Source organism: Protopterus annectens, chromosome 17.part0, assembly GCF_019279795.1.
Source record: "Protopterus annectens isolate FY-2018-M chromosome 17.part0, PAN1.0, whole genome shotgun sequence".
Classification (NCBI taxonomy): domain Eukaryota; kingdom Metazoa; phylum Chordata; order Ceratodontiformes; family Protopteridae; genus Protopterus; species Protopterus annectens.
In genome coordinates this window covers 150,187,686-150,212,792 of record NC_056751.1, presented here as the reverse complement: position 1 = coordinate 150,212,792, position 25,107 = coordinate 150,187,686, and the positions used below count along the sequence as shown (strand labels likewise).

General features: G+C 41.7%; 1 protein-coding gene across 3 annotated transcripts in view; it reads right to left on the bottom strand.

The window, feature by feature from the left end:
- The window catches only part of SLC35D2 (solute carrier family 35 member D2), a 649,758-nt gene that overhangs the window by 124,374 nt on the left and 500,277 nt on the right, over nt 1-25,107 (bottom strand). For all 3 annotated transcript variants that reach the window (XM_044059523.1, XM_044059521.1, XR_006363184.1), the window contains one exon: nt 5,561-5,653. In XM_044059523.1, the coding sequence (XP_043915458.1) occupies nt 5,561-5,653 (93 nt within the window). The remainder of the gene's footprint in view (nt 1-5,560; nt 5,654-25,107) is intronic.

Below are 25,107 nucleotides of genomic sequence, written 5' to 3'. Positions count from 1 at the left end.
GCACATTTGCATATGTTTATAATGAAAACAAAATAATATTTTTGAAAAAAAAAGAAACAGTTTATTAGTATATTCTCTTTTCATCTTGGTTACTCATGTATCTTTAATAAAGGGTTGGCATCACCTGCTTGTGGTGGAACTGTTTTACTTGTTCTTCAGCTTCATACTAACACATGTTTTCTTCTTCTGTGGCTTTGGCCTCTTTCCAATCTCAACTCTTTCTGTTCTCACTCTCTTTCCACCTCAAGCTGCTTCATTCTTTCAAACTGATTTGGCCTCCAGAGTATTCCATTTCTAGCTCTACTGTCTTTAGTTCAATCTGCATTTTAAGTCATCACTATCCGGGGACGGACTGAGTTTCTCTGATTCATACTCTGCACACACAGCCACTACCAGGGTGACTCTGTGATCAGTGGACTAAATCATAGCTGCACCCTAGGCAGTTGCTATTTCATCCTTAGTCAAAAGAGCAGGCTGCAGTCCTCTCACATTACACTTTTAGTCAGGCATGACACTATTTTATTCATACTCCACAAAGCTCATCTTTGCATACCTCCTAACTATTTTGTCTAGACAACAATCCTGTAGGCTGCCTAAGTTCAGGTCACAATATACTTCACCACAGTCACAGTATATGTGAAGGACAGGTGCTATGGTCTGAAATACAGACTGACACCAGACATTTATATGGAATGGTATGGCATGGCATGGCATGGTCTTTAAATCTACATTACTAACACAAAACCGTATATCAGAGGGCAAATGCATTTAAGAGTGTATGGCAAATGCATGCTGCAAACTTTGGTAACAGCCAGCACCTGTCACACCCAAATATGCTTTACACTGTATAGCTACAGATCAGAGTTGTAATCACAGGATCATCAGGATTTCATCAACCTCAGACTGACACTGGTGCTTTCAAGTGCAATCCTACCAACAGTAACTGAAATGTGACCAAGATTATTTTGCATTCAGAGGCACACAATACTTTCCAGGGAAGGTTAATGGTATCTTTCCAATGGCAGCACTCCCCTCCTTACCCAACTAGTCAACACTAACATGACAAAAAAGACAATTACTGTTTACTCTTAAAACAAGTCAATTCCAGTGTAGCTGTAGGGGTACATACTTGTGATAAAACAGTTTTCCAGGCTATGTTGATATCACAGCATACTCCACTAAAGCTATCAAATTATATGTGAAGGGCTATAGCTATGGTCTCAAATCCAGAGTAACACAAGCAATTTAAACAGTGTGGTATGGTGTAATATGGTATGGACTTTGAATCTACACAACTGGCATCACATTGTATGTGACAGGGCAACTGGCTTTAAGAGTATATGGCAAATACACACTGCTACCTTGGGTAACAGACAGCACCTGTCACACCCAAATAAGCTTTACACTATACAGCTACAAATTAGTTTTAACTATTGGCTCACCAGGATTTCATCTAGTTCAGACTGATACCAGTGATGTCCAGTGCAATATTATGAACAGTATTTAAAACTTGACAAGATTATTGTGCATTCAAAGTCACACAACGTTTTCCAGGGAATGTTAGTTGTATCTCTCCAGAAGCAACATTTACCTTCTTGCTGAGCAACATACATATATGAGAAGGGTATCACTGTGGCTGCAACAGTTACGACAGCTGTTTGTATAATACTAGACTCCTGTAATTTATACTATTAGACCCAGTGTACACAGCAGTGTGGTAGGTTAGTTGAACAGGGCATGATTGTGGGCTACATTTATTATTTATTGCAGTTTGTTAACCGGGAAATTCCATTGGGTCTAAATGAGACCATTTTCAATGGAAGCCTGTGGAAAAAAGCTCCAAAACAGAAAAACAATATTTACAATATTCAGAAGTAAATAACACAAGTACAGCATTTTAAGATATTTACAGTAATAACTAATTAATGTTCAAGTAGTGCAATTCATGTGGAAGTAGTACATCATATATGGAGACAATAGAAATATACATCCAATGCCTGAGTTTGAATAGGAAAGGATAAAGAGAGGTGTAAGGTTTCAGGAAGGGTGAGAGCAGGAGCATTCCCAGAGAGAGGAGAGTGGAGTAAGGTTTTAAAGTAAGGGAGATTCTGGGTAGTTCTAATGTCAGGGGGAAGTGGGTTCCATAATCTTGCGAGGGAGAAGGATAGTAGGAGATTCCCTGGGGAACGTAAAGGTTTGTAAAGTTCAAGGAGATTTTGATTAGTGGATCTTAGTGATTTGTGCGGCTGGTGGATTTTTACGGTAGAGGAGAGAGAAGGACAGTTAGAGGGTTTAAAGATGAGCTTATGTGCTGCTGTTAGTTGAATGAGAGTTAGGTAGTTTGGGAGTTCTAAACAGTTAAGGGCATGGAAGGAGTTGCAGTGATGAGTGGAGGATTTGGATCCTGTGGCAAACCTGGAAATTTTATTACAGCATGAAGACAATTTTGATTTCAGGGTTGATTGGAGATTAGTAAGTAGTGGGGCTCCATAAATAAGAGAGAAGATGAGGTAGATGGTGGACAGGAATTGTTTGGATGAAAGAGAAAGGTAGTGTCTGTGATGATAAAGCATTCCAGGCCTTTGATGTTTTTTTTTTAATATTAGTTTGTAGGTGGTTGTCGAATTTTAGCTGGTCATCAATAAGGATACCCACACGTTTTGCATGGGGAACTATTTCAATAGAAGTCTTGTTTTGACAGAGTATAGAGAATGATGTTTGTTACATAACAGTGTGTCTAGAAGGGGTGGAAATCATTATTTTGGATTTGGATGCATTAAAGATTAGGTGGTTGTCTAGCATCCAGGATTCAGTGCAGGAGAAGACCTCTTGAGTTAGGTTTATTAGTTTGGGGAGAGTGTTGGCAGAGCAGATGATGGTAGAGTCATCTGCGTATTGGACGAGTTTAGCATTAGGGATGTTTTTGTAAAAGTCATTAATAAAAATATTGAATAGCAAGGGACCCAATATAGAGCCTTAAGGAACCCCTGTTGGAAAGTGCAGGAAAGAACAAGTACAGTTGTTCTACTTTACAGATTGTTCCCTAGCTGATAGGTAGCTGGTGAACCAGTTGATGGAAGAAGAGGAAAGGTTGAAATGAGGCAGTTTGGAAAGGAGGAGCTTATGGGAGACAGTATGGATGGCCTTAGATGAATCGAGGAGGAGGGTAGAAACTATGTTGCTAGAATCCCGGGCAGAGTTGATGACATCGAGGAAGGAGAGGAGGACAGTGGTGGTGCTATTTCCTGGTCTAAACCCATGCTGTGTTGGAGTCAATAGTTGATTGTCAAGCAGGCAGGGTAAAAGTTGCAGGTGGATACATTTTTCAAGAATCTTAGAGATAGGGGACAGGACAGCTATTGGGCGAAAGTTAGGAGATTGTAAAGTTGCTACCTCCTCTGTGGAGGGGGATGATGAAGGCTTTTTTCCAGAGGAGTGGTACATAGGATTCCTGGATGGAGCAATTAATTAGGCTGGAGATGGGTAGAGCTATGCCATCAGCAGCTAATTTGAGAAAGTTGGATGGAATATTATCTGGGGCATTAGAACAAGGTTTTAGTTTTAGTAGGATTTTTTTTATAGTATGGGCAGGAATAGATTTGAGAGTGAAAGGAGAGGACTGAGAGTTATTGGAGGTTGAAGCTGTAGTTTTGGATGTGTTGGAGGAGATATTATTTGGCAAAGATGAGGTAGGTTTGGCTACAGAATCAATGAAAAGAAGTTGAATTGGGTAGCTGGGACAAGGTCAGGAGAGTCTGGGTCAGGGCAGGGGTTCTCTTTCTTGCCTGGACAGAGAATTGATGAGATGCTACTCCAGAATTGTTTGGGGTTGGTTTTATGGTTGTTTTGAAGTTTAAGATAGTAGGATTTACGGTCAATAGCTATTTGTTTTTTTAGCTTGATTTCGTAGTTGCTTATATTTGGTAAGAGAGTTGGGAGTTTTGAATTTCTGATAGTATTTCCAAGTTTTGTCTCAGAGATGCATAAGGATTTTTGTTTCTTTAGTTAGCCAGGGGACTGTTTTGTATTTGAGTGGTTTAGTTCTGCAAGGGGCAAAGCAGTTAAGTAGATCAGAGAAAACTGTATTAAAGTGTGAGACTGCGCCGTCCAAAGGAAGGGACTTTAGAGGGTTCCAGTTTGTCTGTTTTAAGGCACTGGAGAAGGTTTGAGGGTTGAAATTTTTTAAGGAGCGGGTTGTAATATATTTGTGCTGTAGGAGGAGGGAAGAAGGGGAACGGTATGAGAAGGCAGGGAGATGGTCGCTAAGGGAATCAGGGAGAGTGCCACTATCAGAAATTTTGTTAGGATGGGAGACTAGTATCTAGTCGAGGATGCTATCTGTGGTATTATCCTTATTTGGTCTAGTAGGAGTTTTGATTAGCTGTGTGAATTGATATAGGTTAATCCTTTGAGTGGGGGTTGATGAGTGAATGGAAGACCAGTTAATATTGACATCACCTAGGATTATTGTTTCATTATTTATGTTGGTGGTGAACCAGGAGAAAATATCTTCCAGAATAGGGATATTATTGCCTGGTGGTATGTACAGGGTAGCGATGCACAAACTTTTATTGTTGTTAACTTTTAGAAGGGCCAAGGTTAGCTCAGCAGTGGCAAATTGGGGTATGAATTTAGTATAGGGTGTCACTGTTAAGAAGGAGAAGAAAAGTAGGGTTACTCCATCACCTTTCTTTTGGGATCTGTCATTTCTTATGAGTTTTGCAGTTGGGAGGTATTATTTCAGTGGCTTTAGCCAGGTTTCTGTGATACAGAGAATATCAGGTTTGTTGTAGAAGATCCAGGCATGAAAATCAGGTATTTTATTACAAAGGCTCCTGGCATTAATTGTGGCAAAGAGTAGTGATTTATGGGGAGTGGGTGAACAATTTAAGTTTGGTTTAGAGGACAGGTTATATGAAGGTCCTGGGTTAAAGTGCATATCGCCAGAGAGGAGGAGGAGGGAGATTAGTTTAGAATAAAGTAAAGGTAAGTATCTATGTTCTAAGGAGTTATGGGTTAGGGTTTTAGAACCTATGGAGTCTAGCTTGATGGATATGGGAAGTGGTTTACAGGGAGCAGGGAAGAGTTTCCTTTTAAAGAGGAGAGATTCATTATGGTTGTAGAGATGGGAAGAGATTAGGCCTGTGGAGGTTTTTTTTTTTTATGAATATAGTTGTAGTGTGTGAGTGCGTTAGCATTTGGTAATTGCAGACATTCTAGTAAGTAAGCCCTTGCATGGATTTTTTCCCTCCATTGTGCACCACTATTTTATGACTCATAAAGGGCTACTGTACCCACTGTCTATAGTGTACAAGCATGGTACACTGCATTCATTAATAGCACCTATAGATTCTTAATCTGGTTAGAACACATTTTTTCTGCAGGAGTACAGTGCATTTCTTTACTGTCAACATTTGCACTGCTGTGATGAAGACATGACTAGGAAAAAAAAATACACACACTCAATGCATTTTCTTCAAAGAATTTGCAGTGAACAAATATATGCATAAGCAGGTGACCACAGAGGTGACGTAAATGGAACACTCTGAATTTGACTTACTTGCTGAAGGTCCCCAGTCCAAAAGCAGATCAGTACTGCTGGTAAAACCATGAAACAGGCATTGTAGTAGAGAACACCATACTTTCCAAGTTCCTGTTTAAATTAAGAAAAAGGATATAAGTTGTTCAAATGCCATTGTGTCCTAAATATTCTCCCAGTTTCATTGGAAAACACATCACACAATACTAGAGCCATCCAAGCAGCAATCTTGCAATGTAATAAGTAAGAATATAATTATCCGTATAATACTGGCTAATATCAATGCATCAGCACCTTTGGGGGAGGGGGCAAAACAAATGGTTAGAACTCAAGATCTGTAGATCTTGAATGTCACGACAGTACAGCCAGTACTGTCATCAGTCTAAGAAGTGAGACTACTACAGCAATGACACACTTAGAAATATATCACTGTTTTTATGTCTTTTAATAAAAGCTGCTCTTCCATTTTTTTTAGTTTGGCAGTACAGCTAAAGGTAGCTTATTAAATAATATATAATATTCAGTATTTAACATATGCAGAATTTAATGACGTTTACTGTACCATACCTAAATCACATCAAAATAATCACTAACTGGAAATATATGAAAGTTATGAAGTCATACTTAAAGACAGCAAACCAAGGAAGCAAAGCTAAACAGCATTTGTTTTGAAATGTTGACAATAAACTAGAGCTTCAATCAGAAGTGCAACGTGTGACATGCTAAAGAGCTGTTTGCATATATAATTATGGTTGTTCCCAGTGGTGTGCAATGTGTAGGCATACATTTAAGGCTGATGCCTAATAAAAAAAACAGAGATGAAAAATGGCAAAACCATTATAATGTGAGTTGGGTCTAGAAATCACAGTTAAAACAAATTTTGCCTTTCAGTAGTTATGCCCAGCTCAAAATACATTGACAGTTTCTGATAACTATTAAGTAAAACACAAAGTGTAGAGAAATGTGATGCAAATACATTCCTCTAAAGGATAATTCTTTCATTTGCTCTTACTGTGCTATACTGGTCCCTAATTGGGAACAGATTTTAAATATTGCTCTTGTAAACTTAAAAAGTTTCCAGAATAATAGGTTTTACAGTAGCATGCATTTTCTGAAGGAGATGAAGTCTGAAACTAAAATGTCTGTCATTACTTAGTGACTTCAATCCTCAGTGACTTGCCAGAAAACCACAAATTTTATGAGGCAAAAATGTGCACATTCTGCCAAATTCTGGACAGTTGTGAGATGCAAATATGCATGCTTGACTGTAAGAATTAATGCTTGCACAAAGTATGCAAAATCTTTTAAATTAAAAAAGGCAAACACTGATGTCTCTGCATTTTTGTACTGCTTCCTTGTGCATTTACAACAACAATAATAAGGTTACTATATGTATATGAAATTTAACAAATCAAAACAAAATTGCCTTGGGCAAATTTACTTTTAAGGAAACAGGTGGAAAATAGCTGTTTTTAAAGGATGGCTATGGTCAGAACTGAAGAAAAGATCACATCTTACCCTTAACACTAACATCACTCTAAATCAATCAAGGCGGCTAGTATTGCTTATTTGTCTTCTTCAAAATAGCCTGATGGACTGCCAAATTGGCAGAATTTTGATTTTCAGTGACAGGGTCTTTCTCCAACACTGTATTCTGTCTTCCAACTATGTTACATATTTAATCCATCAATTTTTGAATCAGGTGGTTCTCTCCATTCAGTTAGACTGAGAGTACTCTTTTGTTCTAACTTAAAAATGGCCTGACAGGGGTGAACTCACTTGTATGATTTTATCTGTTTTTTAAGCTTTCTCTTTCCACAGTACAAACAATGCCCCCAAAGATAATATTATAATGTCCTGCGCTCTCAGACAGGATCCTCCAATCACTTAGAATGGCAGCAGTAAGAATTACTGCTAATGTTCAGAGTATCTGGGCAAAATGTCAGGCACTTTTTCCCAGTAATGCTCTAGGTTGTGCTTCTTGTCATGAGTTAAATATGCTTTCATAAGTGTTTCATATTTTAATTTTCAGTTAAAATAGTGTTGAAATTACATGTTTATTAATTTTTGTAAAATTATGTACAGGTTAGCTGTAGGAAGTCATACTTACTCTTTTATATTTTCCAGGCTGTCAGGTTTTGTGACCTTCCAGCATTAACTGCTTTCAGACACTACCTAGTAAAACAGCTGTAAATCTCCAAAGATGCATCAGGTTTATGGCCTCTATGGAAGTGAGCAGCTGTGAAAGTCAATACACAGTGAAGTGACTTGAATCCCCAGAGAAAGAATAGGTTTATAACCCAAGTGAGAGAAAAATAACGAGAGACTACAAATACCTAGCTATGCAATGTTTTCCTGGGTTAAAAGCATTAAAATTAATGGCTCATGTGACATAAGAAACAGAAAAATCCATTCCTACTGAAAGTACATGTTCATCCAAATCCAACATGTGCACTGACAAAGCTGAAATGCATGTAAATATTAGATACAGGGGAAACGTACAGTAGTGTACACTTACCATAAATGTAGATGTTCGAGTGTATTCACTGTTGCAGTCATTACATTTGGGTTATCTGCTTGCAGTAGCCCTCAGTCGGCCTGATTAACAAAGTCTTGGGTCCTATGTCGGCTGCTGTCTCCTCTTCCGTGACGTCAGGTCGTCAGGGGTATAAAACATGCAGCCGACGTCATTACATCAGTTTTCTTGCCCCAGATGTCAGGTGCCCCCCCTAATGGGAAGCAATTAAATCTATAAATATACAAGGTTATACCTTCAACAAAAAAGCAAATACACCAAAAATCTTTTAAGCATTGTAAAGGAGAGAAGAGGTATAGCCACAAAAAGTCAGGGGGCTGGAGGGAGGGTAACCAGGACTGCAACAATGAATACACTCAAACATCTACATTTATGGTAAGTGTACACAACTGTGCTATGTTCTTCGTGTTTCACTGTTGCAGTCATTACATTTGGGTAGATTCCCAAAGCTAAGGATGGGAGGACGAATTTGGATAGCGTAAGGACCAGCTATAAGGCCCTGCAAAACTGGCGTGGCAAAGCCAGCTCTGGATTTAGAGAAAATTGGCAAATGGTAATGCTTGGTGAAAGTATGTACAGAACTCTAGGTAGCAGCTTTTAGGGAGTCCCTGGTAGGTACACCTCTGAGAAAGGCTGTAGAGGTAGATGCAGCCCTGGTTGAGTGGGGTCTGATCCCCTGTGGGATAAGTTTTCCATGGTGCTTATAGCAGAAATGAATGCAATGGCCTGTCCATTTGGATATGGTTTGCTTTGAAATGGCCTTCCCCTCTGTCCCTGCAGCAAATGTCACCAGAAGTTGTCCAGATTTCCTTTGAGATTTAGTCCTGTCCAAGTAGAATCTAAGTTGTCTGTGCACATCTAAGGAGTGCAGTATCCGTTCCCCTTTGTTCTGTGGATTAGGAAAGAAGGTTGGCAAATGGATGGACTGATTAAGGGCCACACTGGATACCACCTTTGGCATGAAAGAGGGATTGGTACTGAGGGACACCCTGTCCGCATGAAAGATGATGAAAGGCTCCACTGCCACGGGGGCCTGTAATTCAGATACCCTTCTTGCTGAAGTGACTGCTAAAAGGAAAGCTGTTTTCCAAGAAAGGAATTTTAAATCTGCAGTAGCAGCTGGCTCGAAAGGAGGAAGGTTGAGTTTCTCCAATACAAAGTTAAGGTCCCAGGCTGGATTTGGAGCTCTCCTGGGTGGTCTTAAATTTTTGGCCCCTCTGAGGAACTGCTTGAGCAATGGATGAGAGAAGAGGGGAAGTTCTGTGTTGTAATGAGCTGAAATGGCTGAGGAGTGAATTTTTATTGAGGAAAAAGAAAGGCCCTTGTGAAGCATCTCAGTTAAGTATTGTAAAATCTGAGGTAAATTGGGCACTGCTGTGCTCATCCCTTGAGACTGCTTCCAGGCACAGAATCTTTTCCATTTTTCAGCATAAGATTTTCTAGTACTAGGCCTCCTTGCCTCTAAAATGATATCCATCACTGGTTTACTGAGGGATGGTAAAGGAAAGATTAGGTAATTAGCCTGGCTTCTAGGTTCTTTGTTTGAAGCTGAGGGTGCAGAATCTGGTTCTCCTGCTGAAACAGCAGGGTAGGAGTCTGACGCAGGTGCCATGGGACCAACAGTGACACAATGCGCAGGAGGGGGTACCAGTGTTGGCGTGGCCAGTCTGGTGCAATCAAAATCATCCTTGGTTTGTCCTGTTTGATCTTTAGTAGTGCTTTGGAGAGCAGAGGTAAAGGAGGAAAGGCATAAAATGTTCATGTTTTTTTGAAGGACAAAGCATCCACTTTCGAAGCTTATCTGTGGGGAGTCCTTGTGCAAAATTTTTCCAATTGATAGTTCTGGGGGGAGGCAAACAGGTCTATATCTGGGCTCCCCCATTTGCTTGTCAACATGTTGAAAATCCTTGGTTCCAGTTTCCACTCGTGTGGGTCCATGAGATTTCTGCTTAGTTCGTCTGTCAGTGTATTTAGTTTTCCTGGCAGGAATTGAGCTTGTAGTTGCACTTGGTAGCTCAAGGCTGTGTTCCACAATGCCATGGCTAGTCTGCAGAGGGAGTAAGGATGTGTACCCCCTTGCTTGTTTATGTACCACATAACAGTGGTGTTGTCCGTCTTTACCATTAATTGTCCTGGAAGAAGGTGGTCCCTGAAGGCTGTCAGAGCATTCTGTACAGCTAACATTTCTTTTAGATTGATATGCAGGTGCATTTGACTTGGGTTCCATTTGCCCTGAATGCACTTCCCTGCCAGGTGCGCCCTCCATGCATAATCTGATGCGTCTGTTGTTAGCGTTTGGGTGGCAGGGGGTAGTGTGAATGGTAGTCCTTTGTTTTGTTGGCAGGCCTCTGCCCACCAAAGGAACTCTAGGAGTAGGCAAGGTATGATAGAAATCATTGCTTCTAGATCCTGAGAGTGTTGACACCATAGGCTTTTTAGATACCATTGTAGTTTCCTAATATGCAGTCTTGCATATGGAATTAGAAGAATGCAGGAGGCCATGAACCCCAAGACTTGTAGTATTTGCCTTGCAGATAGCAGGGTTTTTGTGGCCACTTGTTTGAAGTAGGTTGTCAAGTGAATTTGTTTCTCTGGCATGAGGAAAGCCATCTGAGAAGTTGTATTCAAGCTTGCTCCCAGGAATATAATTTGTTGACAGGGTACCAGGTGTGATTTCTTTTGTTTATGGTGTACCCCAAACAAGTTAGCACCTTTTGTACAAAAGCCAGATGATTCAAAAGTATGTCCTGGTTTTCTGCCTGAATTAGGCAATTGTCCAGGTATGGGTATATTTGAATATTTCTTTGCCTGCAAAATGCAATGACTGGAGTTAGGCACTTTGTGAATACCCTGGGCGCAGTAGATAAGTCAAAGGGCAGTGCAGAGAACTGATAGTGAGTGTAGCCTGCTTTGAAGCATAGGTATCTTCTGCAAGATTCCTTGATTGGGATATGCAGGTATGCCTCCTTTAAATCTGGTGTTGCCAACCAGGCATCTTTGCCTAGCATAAGAAGCAATTGGTGAAGAGTCAGCATCGAATTTTGGAATCACCAAAAAGGTGTTTAGAGTAGACAGGTCCAGGATAGGATGCCACGAATTGTCTTTTCTGGGTACCAGGAAAAGTCTAGAGTAGAAACTGTGTCCCTTTTCCTCTTTTGGTACCAACTGAATAGCCCCGATGCTTAAGAGAGAGAATACTTGCTTTTGGGCCTCTGCCCACTGATTTGGAGGTAGATCCAGCCAACCACTTAGAGTTGGTAACGTGTGGAAGTGAAATCTGTATCCTTGGGACACTATATTTAAAACCCATTTGTCCTGGGTAATGAGTCCCCAGTTCTTTGCATGTAATGCCATATTTCCCCCCAAAGGGGCAGTCAGTTGAGAAGTGCTTGGAAGTTTTAAAAAGAAGTCATTGAGACAGTTTGCCATAGCAGGGAAGTTTTATTACTCCCAGATTTGGAAGTGAAGGCCCCCCACTGCTTAGTCCTGTGTGTCCCCTGGGACTGAAGCCTGGATGCTCTGCTGGATCTGGGTTTGGACTGAGAAGGTCTGGAAGAGACATGAAATGACCAACTCAAAGAAGGCCAATGCCTACTAAATCTCAGAGGTTGTACTTGTAAAAAAAAAAAAAAAAAAATCTTTAACGGTTTGCATTGATTTAGCTTTTTCCTCCATCTTTTTAAGAACTTCTTCTGCCTTGTCCCCAAACAGGCGGTCCTGATTTAAGGGAGCATCCAGTAATTGTGCTTTAACATAATCTGGCAAGGATTGCTCCTTAAGCAAGCATGCCTTCTAAGTACAGACTTGGTTACAGCAGCCCTGCAAGATGCCTCTAGTGAATCAAAACCACATTGCAACGTATGTTTACCAACTTGTTCAGCAGAATGCATTAAATCCTGTAAATCCTTATTTTCAGCACAATCAGGAATCATCATCATTTTCTGTTTAAGCAATCCAATAATATGCTGCTGATACTTTAACATATGAAACTGGCAATTCAAGGCCCTAATGGCCAAAGTTGCAGAAGTTATAACTTCTTACCCCATCTATCCAGCGCCCTGGAGTCTCTGTCAGAGGGGATAGGATTTTTGGCAGTAGTAGCTTCAATGTCCTTGGGTCCCTGTGAAATGGTTTCAGGATCCGCAGTAGGATTTTTGAAAAGGAACTTGTGAGAGTCAGGAACCCTGTAATATCTATCAGGTTTTCTGTGAGCAGGAGGTAATGATTCAGAGGCCATGCTAGATTCCGAAAAGGCATCATCCACAATGTCCAGTACAGGAGGTATAGCTAAAGGCTTGTGCTGGGGCAGGAGTAAGAAATCCTTAAGCCTCTTTTTAGAATCAGAGAAAACCTGACTTTCCCAATTAAAATGTTCCCTGAGAGTATGCAAGGTTTCACCAAAAGAGAAAACCTCTGTGGGAGGGAGGGGTGGCAGAGGGAATAGAGTCCTCAGCATCAGAATCCTCATAGGTAGATACGGGTAAATCCTGGTCATCAGAGGAAACAGAAATTTCAGAATCTGGGTCAGAAAAATCATAAGCAAACTCGGTCCTAGGCTCTTAGAGGGGAAAGGTGGGCTTCCCCTGAATAAAGTAATAAGGTCTTCAGTCATTCTTATCATTTGTTTTTTAGGCATAGAGGCCTGACCATGTGGTCTGGGCATCAGTTTTCTAGGCAGGGTTGGAGATTTAGGCCTTGATGAAGAAGATGGCGTCGGTTTAATATGCAAGTCCGTAGGCCTGAATACACCCCTCAGAAGCCGGTGCCTGCACAGCGGCTCCGGACCCATCCAAGGTAGAGACATCCGCAGGTTCCACAGATGAAGCATCTCGCGGCATACCAGACTCTGAATGGGTCTCAGTAGAGGCCTGCGAATCTGAAGTAGCGGGTATCAGGGGCTGCGAAAGCACCTCACTGAGTGCCTACGCCTCGGTGACCTGTCTCTGTCTTTATCTTTGCATTTTTTCGGAATGTTGGTAGTCGGATGGCTTACCAAAGACATATCGGGATAATTAAACCGAGCACCAAAATATTTAGAAGTGAAAATATACTGATGACGGATAGTTCGTGGTTTAAATAAGGCACAAAACCGACAGTGAGGTATATCGTGGTCAATGCCTAAGCAAGGAATACAGTGCAAATGAAAATCTTTAGGAGGTATTTGCTTTCCACAAGAAATGCAATTATTTACTTTTACTGACATCGGATTAGAGCAAGAAAAAGTTTCCCCAATGGGGTACTTAGCTTTTAGTTGAAGACTTCGGTTCTGACATTCGAAAACGAAAATTTCAGGAGTCGGCTGACTGGCACTTGCGAACTGCTTCTGCTTTGGGCACCGCATGGCAAGAAAGACTGATGTAATGAAGTCGGCTGCATGTTTTATACCCCTGACGACCTGACATCATGGAAGAGGAGACAGCAGCCGATGTAGGACCCACGACTTTGTTAATCAGGCTGACTGAGGGCTACTGCAAGCAGATAACCCAAATGTAATGACTGTAACAGTGAAACACGAAGAACATCAGCTAAGCCATGTTTTTTAATAAGTGGCAGTGTAGGGATCATTTTCTAGGACAGAGAACTTATTCTTCAAAGAGGGAGTGTTGTGTTTAAGGCATACCTGTCTTTTGAATGGAATGGATAATAAGAAGTAACAGCAAATGAGTCAAATGCCGAAAGACAGTGTTGCAAGAGACATACAATTCTTTACTTACATTGAAAGTACAGAGAAACATTTAGTAAGAGCATCAACATAATGTAAGATGAGGAAAAGTTATGTTTAGGTTTTATTTATTCTTTAAGAAAAAAAATGATAATTTTTTCCCCTAAACTGTGATTAACACGAGAGTAAATGTTTGTTACCTTGTTATGGTCTTACTGTCATATTGGATTGACTTGTCTTGCATGAGTTGACACTTCAAGCAAAACTCGACTGCTTAGAGACAATATGTGCAGACTATTTGTACATCAGTGAAGAATGACTATCAAACAAAAAGTAATTTGCTATTTTGAGAAAGTAATGCTCAAACATTCAGTGCTGGATATACTTTTAACTACTGTTCAAAGTGCAGATATGATGAGATGCACAGAGATAAAAATGCACAGAAATACATTCAGAAAATTTTCATGCTATTTAATACTTCATCTAGTCATGTAGCTACTTTGTTCACAGAAAAGTCCTTAGCCACAGATTCATTTTCTTAGATGTCTTTGTTATGAGTTAATTAATAAAACCCTTTAAAAACAGAACAAATAAATCAACTTGGACATTACAGTTAAGGAATTTGAAAAATCTTAAAAAGTGACAAGATTTATTGTTAATCCTTTAGAAATTGAGTGATCCAGCAAAAAAAAAAAAAAAAAAAAAAAAGAAGCTCTGGGCTGGTCTAGCCCAAGTAACGTAGTAAGGATGTGGCCACATTGGTTATTGATTGCATATGTGATGGCCTTGTACAAGGATTGCTCCTGGGTAGGTAAAAACACCTCACTTAGTCAAGGAGATACTTAATTATAACTTTGACATTGAATATACTTATGACCCATGGCTATTATGTTCTTTATTGAAGTTTCCTTTATGTGTGTCCAGGAAGATAGCCATTAACAGCATAATTACAAAAAGGATAATTTTGTCTGATTGAAATTAAGAAATTCCAGTTAACACCTATTTATTTATTACAAAATAGTGGGATCTTTTTACCGAATACTGTAGCTAACCAGTACACCGATAAACAGAGTTGTAGATAATATTGTTGTGTAAAATCTTACCATAACTTTAGATGTCCTTCTCTTCTATATACTGCTGTATTCATAACACAAGGGAGCCCCCCCCCCCCGGTTGACTCTCATACGTCTGCCCATTTTATACTCCTACGGTGCATGTGACGTTCCACTTCTCTCTCTGTGGATGTTGGCCATAAACAAATGTCAGGTACAAAAACATATGTCAGCATACATCCTCCTCAGAACTGAATGGCACCGGAAACAGCGACTACCGAGTGGGTACTCAGGAGTCAGGCAGGTACAAGGGGGAAGGTAGGGTGGGAAACTATACAGCAGCATATACACGAAAAGGACATCTAAAGTTATGGTAAGATTTTACACAACAATACTATTTCCTACTATTCATATGCTGCTGCATTCATAACCTAAGGGAGAGTGCAAAAGCTCCTGTACTAAGAATTGGGAGGAGGAACAAAAGCATTTTCCACAAACCCATGCAGCATGGCTCTGGCAAGCCCTACTTTGGCCCTAGAAACAATGTCCATCTTGTAGTGTTTGGTAAAGGTATGGACAGAGGACCATGTAGCTGCTTCTACAGTGGTAGCTGTTTCCAGGCTCTTGAAAAAGACTCCAGAGGAGGATACTGCCCTAGTGGAGTGTGCCTTTACTGGGAAGGGAAGGCTTCTGCCATGGGCAGTATAGCAAAAGGTGATTGTTTTGGATATCCAAGAGGATATGGTTTGCTTGGAAACAGGGCATCCCAGGGCTCTTGGGTGGAAAGACACAAAAAGCCTGTCTAATTTACGGATATGTTTGGTCTTGGCCAGATAGTATCTAACTTGTTTGTGAATATCTAGGGTATGTAGAATCCTTTCAGCTGGGTTTTGGGGTGAAGGAAAGAATGTGGGTAAACTGATGGCCTTATTCAAGGACAGCTCATTGACCACTTTGGGCATAAAGGTAGGATTGGTGCACAAAGACACCATGTCGTTCTGGAAAAAAGTAAAAGGATGGGAGGCCATAAGGGCTTGTAGTTCTGAGACTCTTCTGGCTGAAGTAATGGCCACCAAGAGTATAGTTTTTTCCATGTACAATGTTGGAGAGTACACTGCTCGAAGGGTGGCAGTGTCAATTTCTCCAGTACAACGTTAAGATCCCAAGGAAGCGGGATGGGCTTCCTTAGTGGTTTGAGGTGCAGAACCCCTTTTAGGAAAAATTTTACTTCCAGCCTAGAAGCCAAAGAAGGGGTGAGAGGCAGGCATGCTGAGATGGCAGAAAATGGGTCTTGATAGAGGAATAAGATAGTCCAGACTTCATCAATTCACACAGATAGGACAGAACCACTGGGGGTTCTACTACCAGTGGTTGTAAGTTGTGTTTTTGACACCAGGCATAAACTCTCTTCCACTTTAAAAGGTATGATTTTCTGGTATTTGATTTTCTGGCCTCCTGCAAAACTTGAAGCACATCCTCTGTGTAAAGGTGTCTGAGGGGAATCAATGCCCTATCACCCACAATGTAAGGCTCAGAGTGGACAGTTTTGGGTGTATGAGTGTTCCCCTCTCCTGTGTGAGTAGGTCCATCCATTGGGGTAACTTGTGGTGATTGCCCTTGGTTAGATGGAGTAGTAGGGGGAACCATTGCTACCCTGGCCAATAGGGAGTCACCAACAAGATTTGAAGTTATTCTTTCTGAATTTTCAGCAGAACTTTTTGTATGAGAGAGAATGGCGGGAATGCATAAGCATACATCCCATTCCAAGGGAATGAGAGAGCATCCACCCTCCATGCTTCGGGGTGTGGTACCCTGGAGCAGAAGGTTGGAAGCTGTCTGTTCATGGGGGAGGCAAACAGATTCACATCTGGAATACCCCATCAATGGACCAGGTCCAGAAACACATCCCTGTTTAGCATCCATTCATGAGATAGAGTCATGGTCCTGCTTAGAGTATTTGCCATCACATTGCCTGCTGAGGGAATGTAGACAGCTTGGATGTTTACTTGTCTGTCTAGGATGATTTCCCATGCCTGCAGGGCTAACCTGCACAGGAGGTAGGACTTTGTCCCCCCGTTTGTTGATGTACCACAGCACTGTGGTATTGTATGTCTACCACCTCAGTGTGCCTGGCAGGAGGTGATCCCTGAAAATTTGTAGGGCTAACATCATGGCTGTCACTTCCTTGATATTAATATGTTCTTTCTGTTGAGTGAGGGCCCATAGGTTTCTCAATCTCCATTCTCCCAAGGTTGCCCCCCAACCTGTGTCTGAAGCATCTGTGAAGAGGTTCTGTTTGAGGAGCAGGGGCAGGCATAGGTTGGCATTTATCTGGACTATCCACCAGTTCAATTCCCTGGAAAGGCATGGAAACATTGGAATCATGAACTCCAGGGGGTGCAGATGTTGTTTCCAGACTGTTTTCAAGTACCATTGGAACTTTCTCATGTGAAGTTTTGCCAGGGGAACCATGGGAATGGTGGTGGCCATGACTCCCAGGACCCTGAGGAACTCCCTGGCTGAAATGACTTTTAGATGGAGTAGTTCCTTGAAATAAGTAGTGAGAGAGAGAATTTTTTTCTGGGGGCAGACAGGGCACCATTTTTTCTGTTATGATACAGCACCCCAGGAACACATGATCCTGAGAAGGAATCAGGGATGATGTTTTGAGATTTATAGTGAATCCCAGACTTCTCAAGAGGTAACTGGTGAAGTCCGGATGTTGTAGAAGCATAGGAGCCAATGGGGCCTGGATCAGTATATCGTCTAGGTAGGGGAAAAGTTGGATACCCTTTGTCCTGGCAAAGGCCATGACTGGTGCCAGGCATTTTGTAAACACTCTTGGGCCATAGAGAGTCCAAATGGAAAACCACAGAACTGATAGTGTGCAAAACCCACTGAAAAGTGGAGAAATTTCCTGAAGAGGGGATGGATTGGAATGTGTAAGTAGGCATCTTTTATATCCAAGGATACTAAGAAGGCCTGGGCTAAGATCAAGGGAAGAAGGGTAGGAAGAGTGAGCATCCAAAAGGAGGAAACTTGAAGGAAGGTGTTGAGGTGGGACAATTACAGGATCGGTCTCCATGTACCTTCTTTCCTGGGAACTTGGAACATCCTGGAGTAAAATCACTTTCCTCTTGCATGTGGAGGGTCTTCTTGAATGGTTTCTTGATCTAGGAGCTCATGAAGAACTGAGGGGAAGGAAGGCAGTTGTTCTCAAGGGGGTTGAGGAATGCCTTTGTGAGTAGGTTTGGTCTCCCATCTCATGAAGTATCCCAGTTTTATTATAGAGAGGACCCAAGAGTCTTGGGTAACCTGATTCCAAGCTGGCAGAGAGAGAGAGATGCATGGAAAGTGGGATGTTTGGGTCCGGTGCTTGGTAGTCACAGGCTACCAGGCTTACCCTGAAAGGTTGTTTGATAGCAGGAGTAAAAGGAGCAGACCTGCCCGAGGTCTGTTTCCTGGAGTCTTTTTTGCTTTTGGCTGGCAACTGCCTGGCAGGCCTTCTTACAAAAGAGTTTTTTAGGGTAATTTCTTTGGAAGCGTGGGATCGGAGAGATAAAAATGTGTCTCAGATCCTGTAGCTCCTTGCCCTTCACTTGGAGGGCCTTAAAAAAGTCAGCAGCTGCAGAACCAAATAAATCTTTTTTGTCTAGGGGTACGTCCAAGAGTTTAGTCTTGATGTCATCAGGGAGAGGCTGCAACCTAAGCCAGGAGTATCTCCTAATGACAGACCCTGAAAAAGCAGCCCTAGATGAGACCCTCTACTGCATCATAACTGCACTTAATAGAGTGCTTGGTCACCCAAGTGCAGGAATTCAACAGGGTCAATATTTTTAGCCTTGGCTGGTGAGTCAGGGAGGACCCTAGTTGTTTTGTCACATCAGCTAGCAGAGCCAGGGAATATTTGGCCATGTGGGTTTGGTAGCTGATTTTTCTTACTGCTACGGTAGCAGAAGTGTAGATCTTTTTCCCTAGGCATTCCATTAACCTGCTCTCCTTGTCAGATGGCAGGAGGGAAAAGGGAAGGGAGTAGCTTAGCAGTTTTGTCTGTAGCCACAGTAATGACTGAAGGGTCTGCAGAGGGTGCTTTACACAGGAATATAGCATCCTCAATGACCTTATAAAACCTGTCTGGGCGGTTGGGTGCCAGAGGTTGTGAATCAGGGTTTTTGCAGGCAGCCAGGAATGCATCCAAGAAGGCAGGGTGCACTGGAGGTACAGAAGATGGGTTGGGAGACTCCATTTGCAAAAGAGATCATAATAGCTCTTCCGGATTTCTGAGACCTGACTGCTGTTCCACTTAAAGAATTCTTTCATGCAGGTAATGGTTTCCCTGAAGGTGAAATCTTCTCCTGGAGAATCAGTGCCATTGGACTTCTCCTCTGGAGAAGCCTACTCTAGAGGGGAAGGAATTTGTGAGGTGTAGGTGACAGATTCATCCCCTGATGAATCCTCTTCTTTAGATGAGGCATCCAGAGCATGTATACCTTTGGGGGTAGATGCTTTAGGGGCTTGGGCCAAAGTAAGGGCCTGGCGTAGGGCTAAGAAGTCATTCAAAAGGCCTTAGGTGAAGGCCTGTCAGTCAGGAAGTTGTTTGGATGCAGAGAGTGTCAGCGAAGGGGCAAGATGTTTGTTTTTTTGCTTCTTCTTCTTTTTATGGGACTCCAAGGTTGAGGTATTGGAGATCCGGTGAAGAGTGGGAGGGCCAGACACCGAATGGTACTCCACAATATCAGAGCTAACGTCCTTGCGAACTACAATTTGTAAGACCCCACAAAGACCCTCAGATATGATTAGACTAGGTCCCCCCTTGGCGACTGATACGGATGCCTGCGATTCGCTCTGGTATGTGCCCTCAGATTCTTTAATGGCATCCTCCTGTGTACCCATCAAAGGAATGTCTGAGTATTCTGGCTCGGAGTTCGGGCCTTCATCGGTCTCAAGAGGTACGGCTGGAAGGGAGGGCACAGCAGTCAGTTTGGGCCTAGACTTTTTGGCCTTTTTGACTAGCGGCTCATCTGAGGGGCCTGATGTCAGATCCATTGCTTTAGTCAAATGCTTTAGATGTTGGTTCTCAAAATAAAGTTTTAAGGCAGCTAAGCGACTCCTGAGGGTTTTGGGAACAAAGGCCTGACAAATACAACAAGTAGTGTAGTCTTGTTCCTGGCCTAAGCAAAACAGGCAGAGCTCATGCGAATCTTTATGTGGAATTTGCCTTCCACACCTACACTTTCCTTTTCTGCTTGACATGAAACCCAACAGCAGTAGCAAAGGATAATCAAAAACCCCTATGGGGTACTCATCTGAAGCAGGGCTGGCATTAGCTGAAATGGCGCCCTAGGCGAAGTAGCGCTCTGGCACCCCCTTAAGCCCCACCCATACCATACTCATGAAACACCCCTATAAACCACACCCACATGTAGGTCACTCCCTAAGAAAGCCACTCCAGTCATTTCCTTCAATTATTTAAATACATAGGAAGAAAAGATACCTTGTAATATAGTTAAACTGCAAGTGAAGGTGGATTTTTTTTTAATAAACCTGCTTTATCTGTTGCTCCTTCACACATTTTACTGTAAAAGTCATGCCCTCAGAAAGTAGAAGCCCATGTGCCTTCTTTCAAAGAGATGCTTAAGTTAATCTACACAGTTTAATTTACTCTGGATGGTGAACGACCTTTACAGCTCAGTGAAAGTAGAATAGCAACCTCTCTTCCCCCTGTGTACAGTAGCTTAAACTAGAACAGCAAAAACACAGATAGCCATTTGCTAAACAATACAGTCTTGCAATGAAAACAGACTTAGCATGACCAGTAAACTTCTCTGCCATTGAGATGGCATGAAACCCCACATTCATAGAAAATGCATCTGGCCAGTGGAGGATTAGGTTTACCTTTGGACAGTTTTCTAATTAGACTCCTTGCACACATTTTAGGGAATGCATACATGAATTTGTTCTTTTATTCACCTTCCTGATTGTATTAAGTTACATACTGTGGTGGTGGTGCTGCGGTAGCGTTGTCGCCTCACAGTACGACGTTGTCCTGTTCGATTCTCAGCTAGAGCATCTTCTGTGTGGAGACATGTGTGAATGGGCGTACCTTTGTTGAAGGTTGTGCGTCAGAGCTGGCAACTCGGCACGTAAAAATCTACTGCCAATCATTAGCGGACCGGAGTTCCGCTGTGGCAAGCCCTAACCGGGAAAAGCCGAAAGACACAACAACAACAAAATTGTATTAAGTTATATTCCTTGTATAATACAGCACCACTTGTTAGAATGGGTTTTAAATTTGTAGTTTTAAACATTTTAATAAGCAATGAAACAAAGTATAAACCAATGACAAAACTACCCATTTCAGAAAATTTCAACCATAAAAGGCAATCCAGACTCTGTCATTACAATTCACCAATATCACTCGATACAAAATCTCTACAGAAGTAAAATCATTGGAATAATTCCACAGTAAAATAAATCTGTAACTAATGAAGAGGATGCTACTGGCAAACAACTTTACACCTCAATGTTTCATCTACAAATTCAGTGTCTATTTCCCTTGAATTAATCATCTATATTACATTAAAAATTTGGTAAACCGGTAATATTGCAATAGAAATGACTGAAACCGACCAGTTTATAGTTATCTCATACAAGCCATCTCATACAAAGGAGGAAACACTCAGGAGTGCAGAGCCCCTATTTCTCCTTATAATACACCAGATAATCTGCAATCATATGGGTACTGTGATATCAGCACTTCTGCAAAGTCAGTACTTCATCTATATGGTGTGGACGTAGAATCCACAGCCTTCTGCACCAAAGGCAATTATACTACTAACACTGCTTTCAGATTCTACAACAGTGTGCCATTTGATAAAATAGTTGCACATTGAAAACAGACTTAGCATGAGCAGCACTAAACTTTCTTCCTTTGAAATAAAATAACCAAACACCAATAGCCACTTGCTAAACAGTACAGCCTCATAATGAAAACAGGCTTAGCATGAGCAGTAAACTTCCCTGCCATTGAAACAGCATCAAAACCTACATTCAAATAAAATGTATCTGGAAAGTGGAGAATTAAGTTTACCTTTGGGCTATTTTCAAACTACAGGCTCCTTGAACACATTTTTATGGCCATGAATACCTGCATGTGTTCTTTGATTCACCTTCCTGATTGTAATAAATTATATTCTATGTACAATACAGCACCAGTTGTTAGTATGTTTTAAATTTGTAATTTTGAACATTTTTCCAGCAAGCAATGAAACAAAATGCATGACTCAATAATGACAAAACTGCCCATTTCAGAACACTGTAACCATAAAAGGCCACTCAGAAGTCTGTCATTACAATCCACCAGAGAAAGCATATGACAGAGTGCCTAGAGAGGAGTTGTGGTACTGTATGAGGAAGTCGGGAGTGTCAGAGAAGTATGTAAAAGTGGTACAGGATATGTATGAGGGTAGTGTGACAGCGGTGAGGTCTGCGGTGGGAGTGACGGATGCGTTTAAGGTGGAGGTGGGATTACATCAAGGATCAGCTCTGAGCCCTTTCTTATTTGCAATGGTGATGGACAGGTTGACAGACGAGATCAGACAGGAGTCCCCGTGGACTATGATGTTTGCAGATGACATTGTGATCTGTAGTGAGAGTACGGAACAGGTGGAGGAGACCCTGGAGAGGTGGAGATATGCTCTAGAGAGAAGAGGAATGAAGGTCAGCAGGACTAAGAAAGAATATATGTGCGTGAATGAGAGGGAGGATAGAGGAATGGTGAGGATGCAGGGAGTAGAGGTGGCGAAGATGGATAAGTTTAAGTACTTGGGATCAACAGTTAAGAGTAATGGTGAGTGTGGAAGAGAGGTGAAGAAGAGAGTACAGGCAGGATGGAGTGGGTGGAGAAGAGTGTCAGGAGTGATTTGTGATAGACGAGTACCAGTAAGAGTGAAAGGGAAGGTCTACAAGAGGGTAGTGAGACCAGCTAAGTTATATGGGTTGGAGACAGTGGCATTGACAAAAAGGCAGGAGTCAGAGCTTGATGTGGCAGAGTTGAAGATGTTAAGATTTACACTGGGTGTGACGAGGATGGACAGGATTAGGAATAAGTATATTAGAGGGTCAGCCCAGTTTGGAAGGTTTGGAGACAAAGCCAGAGAGGCAAGATTATGTTGGTTTGGACACGTGCTGAGGAGGGATGCAGAGTATATTGGAAAAAAGATGCTAAGGATGAAGCTGCTAGGTAACAGGAAAAGAGGGTGGCCTAAGATAAGGTTTATGGATGTGGTGAGAGAGGACATGCAGGTGGTTGGTGTGACAGAGCAAGATGCAAAGGACAGGAAGAAATGGAAACAATTGATCTGCTGTGGTGGCCCCTAACGGGAGCAGCTGAAAGAAGAAGAAGCAGTGTCAATCATAAACACAATCTCTGCAGAAGTAAAATTAATCCGAATAATTCTACATTAAAGAGATTTGTAAATAATGAAGAGGTTGTTACTGGCAAACAACTTTACATTTCAGTGCTTCATCTACAAATTCAGTTCCTGCTGCCCTTGACAAAGTAATTGCCTACTTTACATTAAAAAACTGGTAAGCTGGTAATATTGCAATAGGGAATGACTGAGAAACTGACAACTAGGCATCTTATAGAAAAGAGGATACTTGGGAATACAGACCCCTATCCCCTTTAAAATGCACCAAATAATCGGCAACTAAGGCATTACATACCATGCCTCCATACCTCTCAACCTCTTAGTACAAGAATGTTGGACAAAGCCTAAAATATTGGTGGGGGGGGGGGGGCAAAGGCCACAAAAAGAGGGACAAATTAAAATATTGCTTTTACAAACTTAGAAGCATTTGTCTTAACATGCATTTTCTGAGGGAAATGAGGGCTGAAACTCAAATGTTTGGCATTTAGTTATTTCAATCCTCAGTGATTTGCCATAAAACCATAACTTTTTATGAGGAATAGGCCAAAAATATGAGGCAAAAATCTGGACAGTTGAGAGGTATGCATACCTGTCAACCTCTTAGTGCAAAAAATCTGGACAGAACCTAAAATAATGTGGATACAATGGCCAGAAAAATATGGATAGTTTTGCTTGCAGTGCTATTTAGTGACTTCAGTCCTCCCTGATTTGCCAGAAAATCACAAATTATGAGAAACAGACAAGCTATAATGTTAAATCTGGATACTTGAGAGGGACCTCAATTTTGTCTGTTTTCCATAAAGTTATGTTTTTTTTCCAAATTACTGGTAAATCTTTCAAGACTGAAGTTGCAGCAGTAATGCAAAACCTATCAGCTTTCTATCAACTTTCTAAGAGCAATATTTAAAAAGTTTTCCTATTTTAGGGCCATTATCCCACTTTATTGGCTTAGTCCAGATTTCCTGCTCTAAGACGTTGAGAGGTCTCACACACACACACACACACACACACACACACACACACACACACACACACACACACACACACACACACACACACACACACACCTACTCTCACACAGTAACATACACACACTTTATATCTCATACAAACAGAACAACGAATTTAAATACCATACGCATACGTACATACCCACACACATTCTTTCTCATACAGAAATAAACAGTTTAAATTACACATAAACGCACACACATACACTTACTTTCTTTATAACCCAAACGGCCACACGCGGAGACACAGACTTAACTCTTCTTTTGAACTGCTGGCTTAAATTCCGCGCGGAACTGCAGAATGCATTTGGATGATGTTGGCGTCGTGACGCACGCAAGTTTCTCCTTAAAGGAGAAGATTCTTGCACCGCAAACTATATATTTTTTTTTAGCCTCCTGGCTAACCTGCAGCTGTAAGTGGGGGGGTGTTAGCCTCGCCTCCCCTCCCCCACCTTCCACCCTCTGGTTCCAGTGCCAAAAAGAGCGCAAACTTTATATTAATGAAAAAAATAAGTAAATAAATGCATAACGTGCCCTTTACAAGGCCGGCCTGTACCGCGCCCTAGGCGGTCGCCTAGTTCGCCTATGCCTAAGGCTGGCCATGAAGAAGGTACCCCAGCCGAGAATCAAACTGGAGAACCTCTTGCTGTGAGGCGGCAATGCTAATCACTGCACCACCATGGCCACCCATTAATGGGTTCATCACTACAACATGAAAAGGATTCTTGATGGGGTGCCTTGAATAGCTTTGATGCTTCTGCATGCTATTTCATTTCCATATGACATTATGGCATTCACAGCTAGAAAATTCTCTTTGGTATTGCATGGTGAAGTCAGGCAGGTGCCTTTCTTTATCACCTGTCCTACGTTGCCACT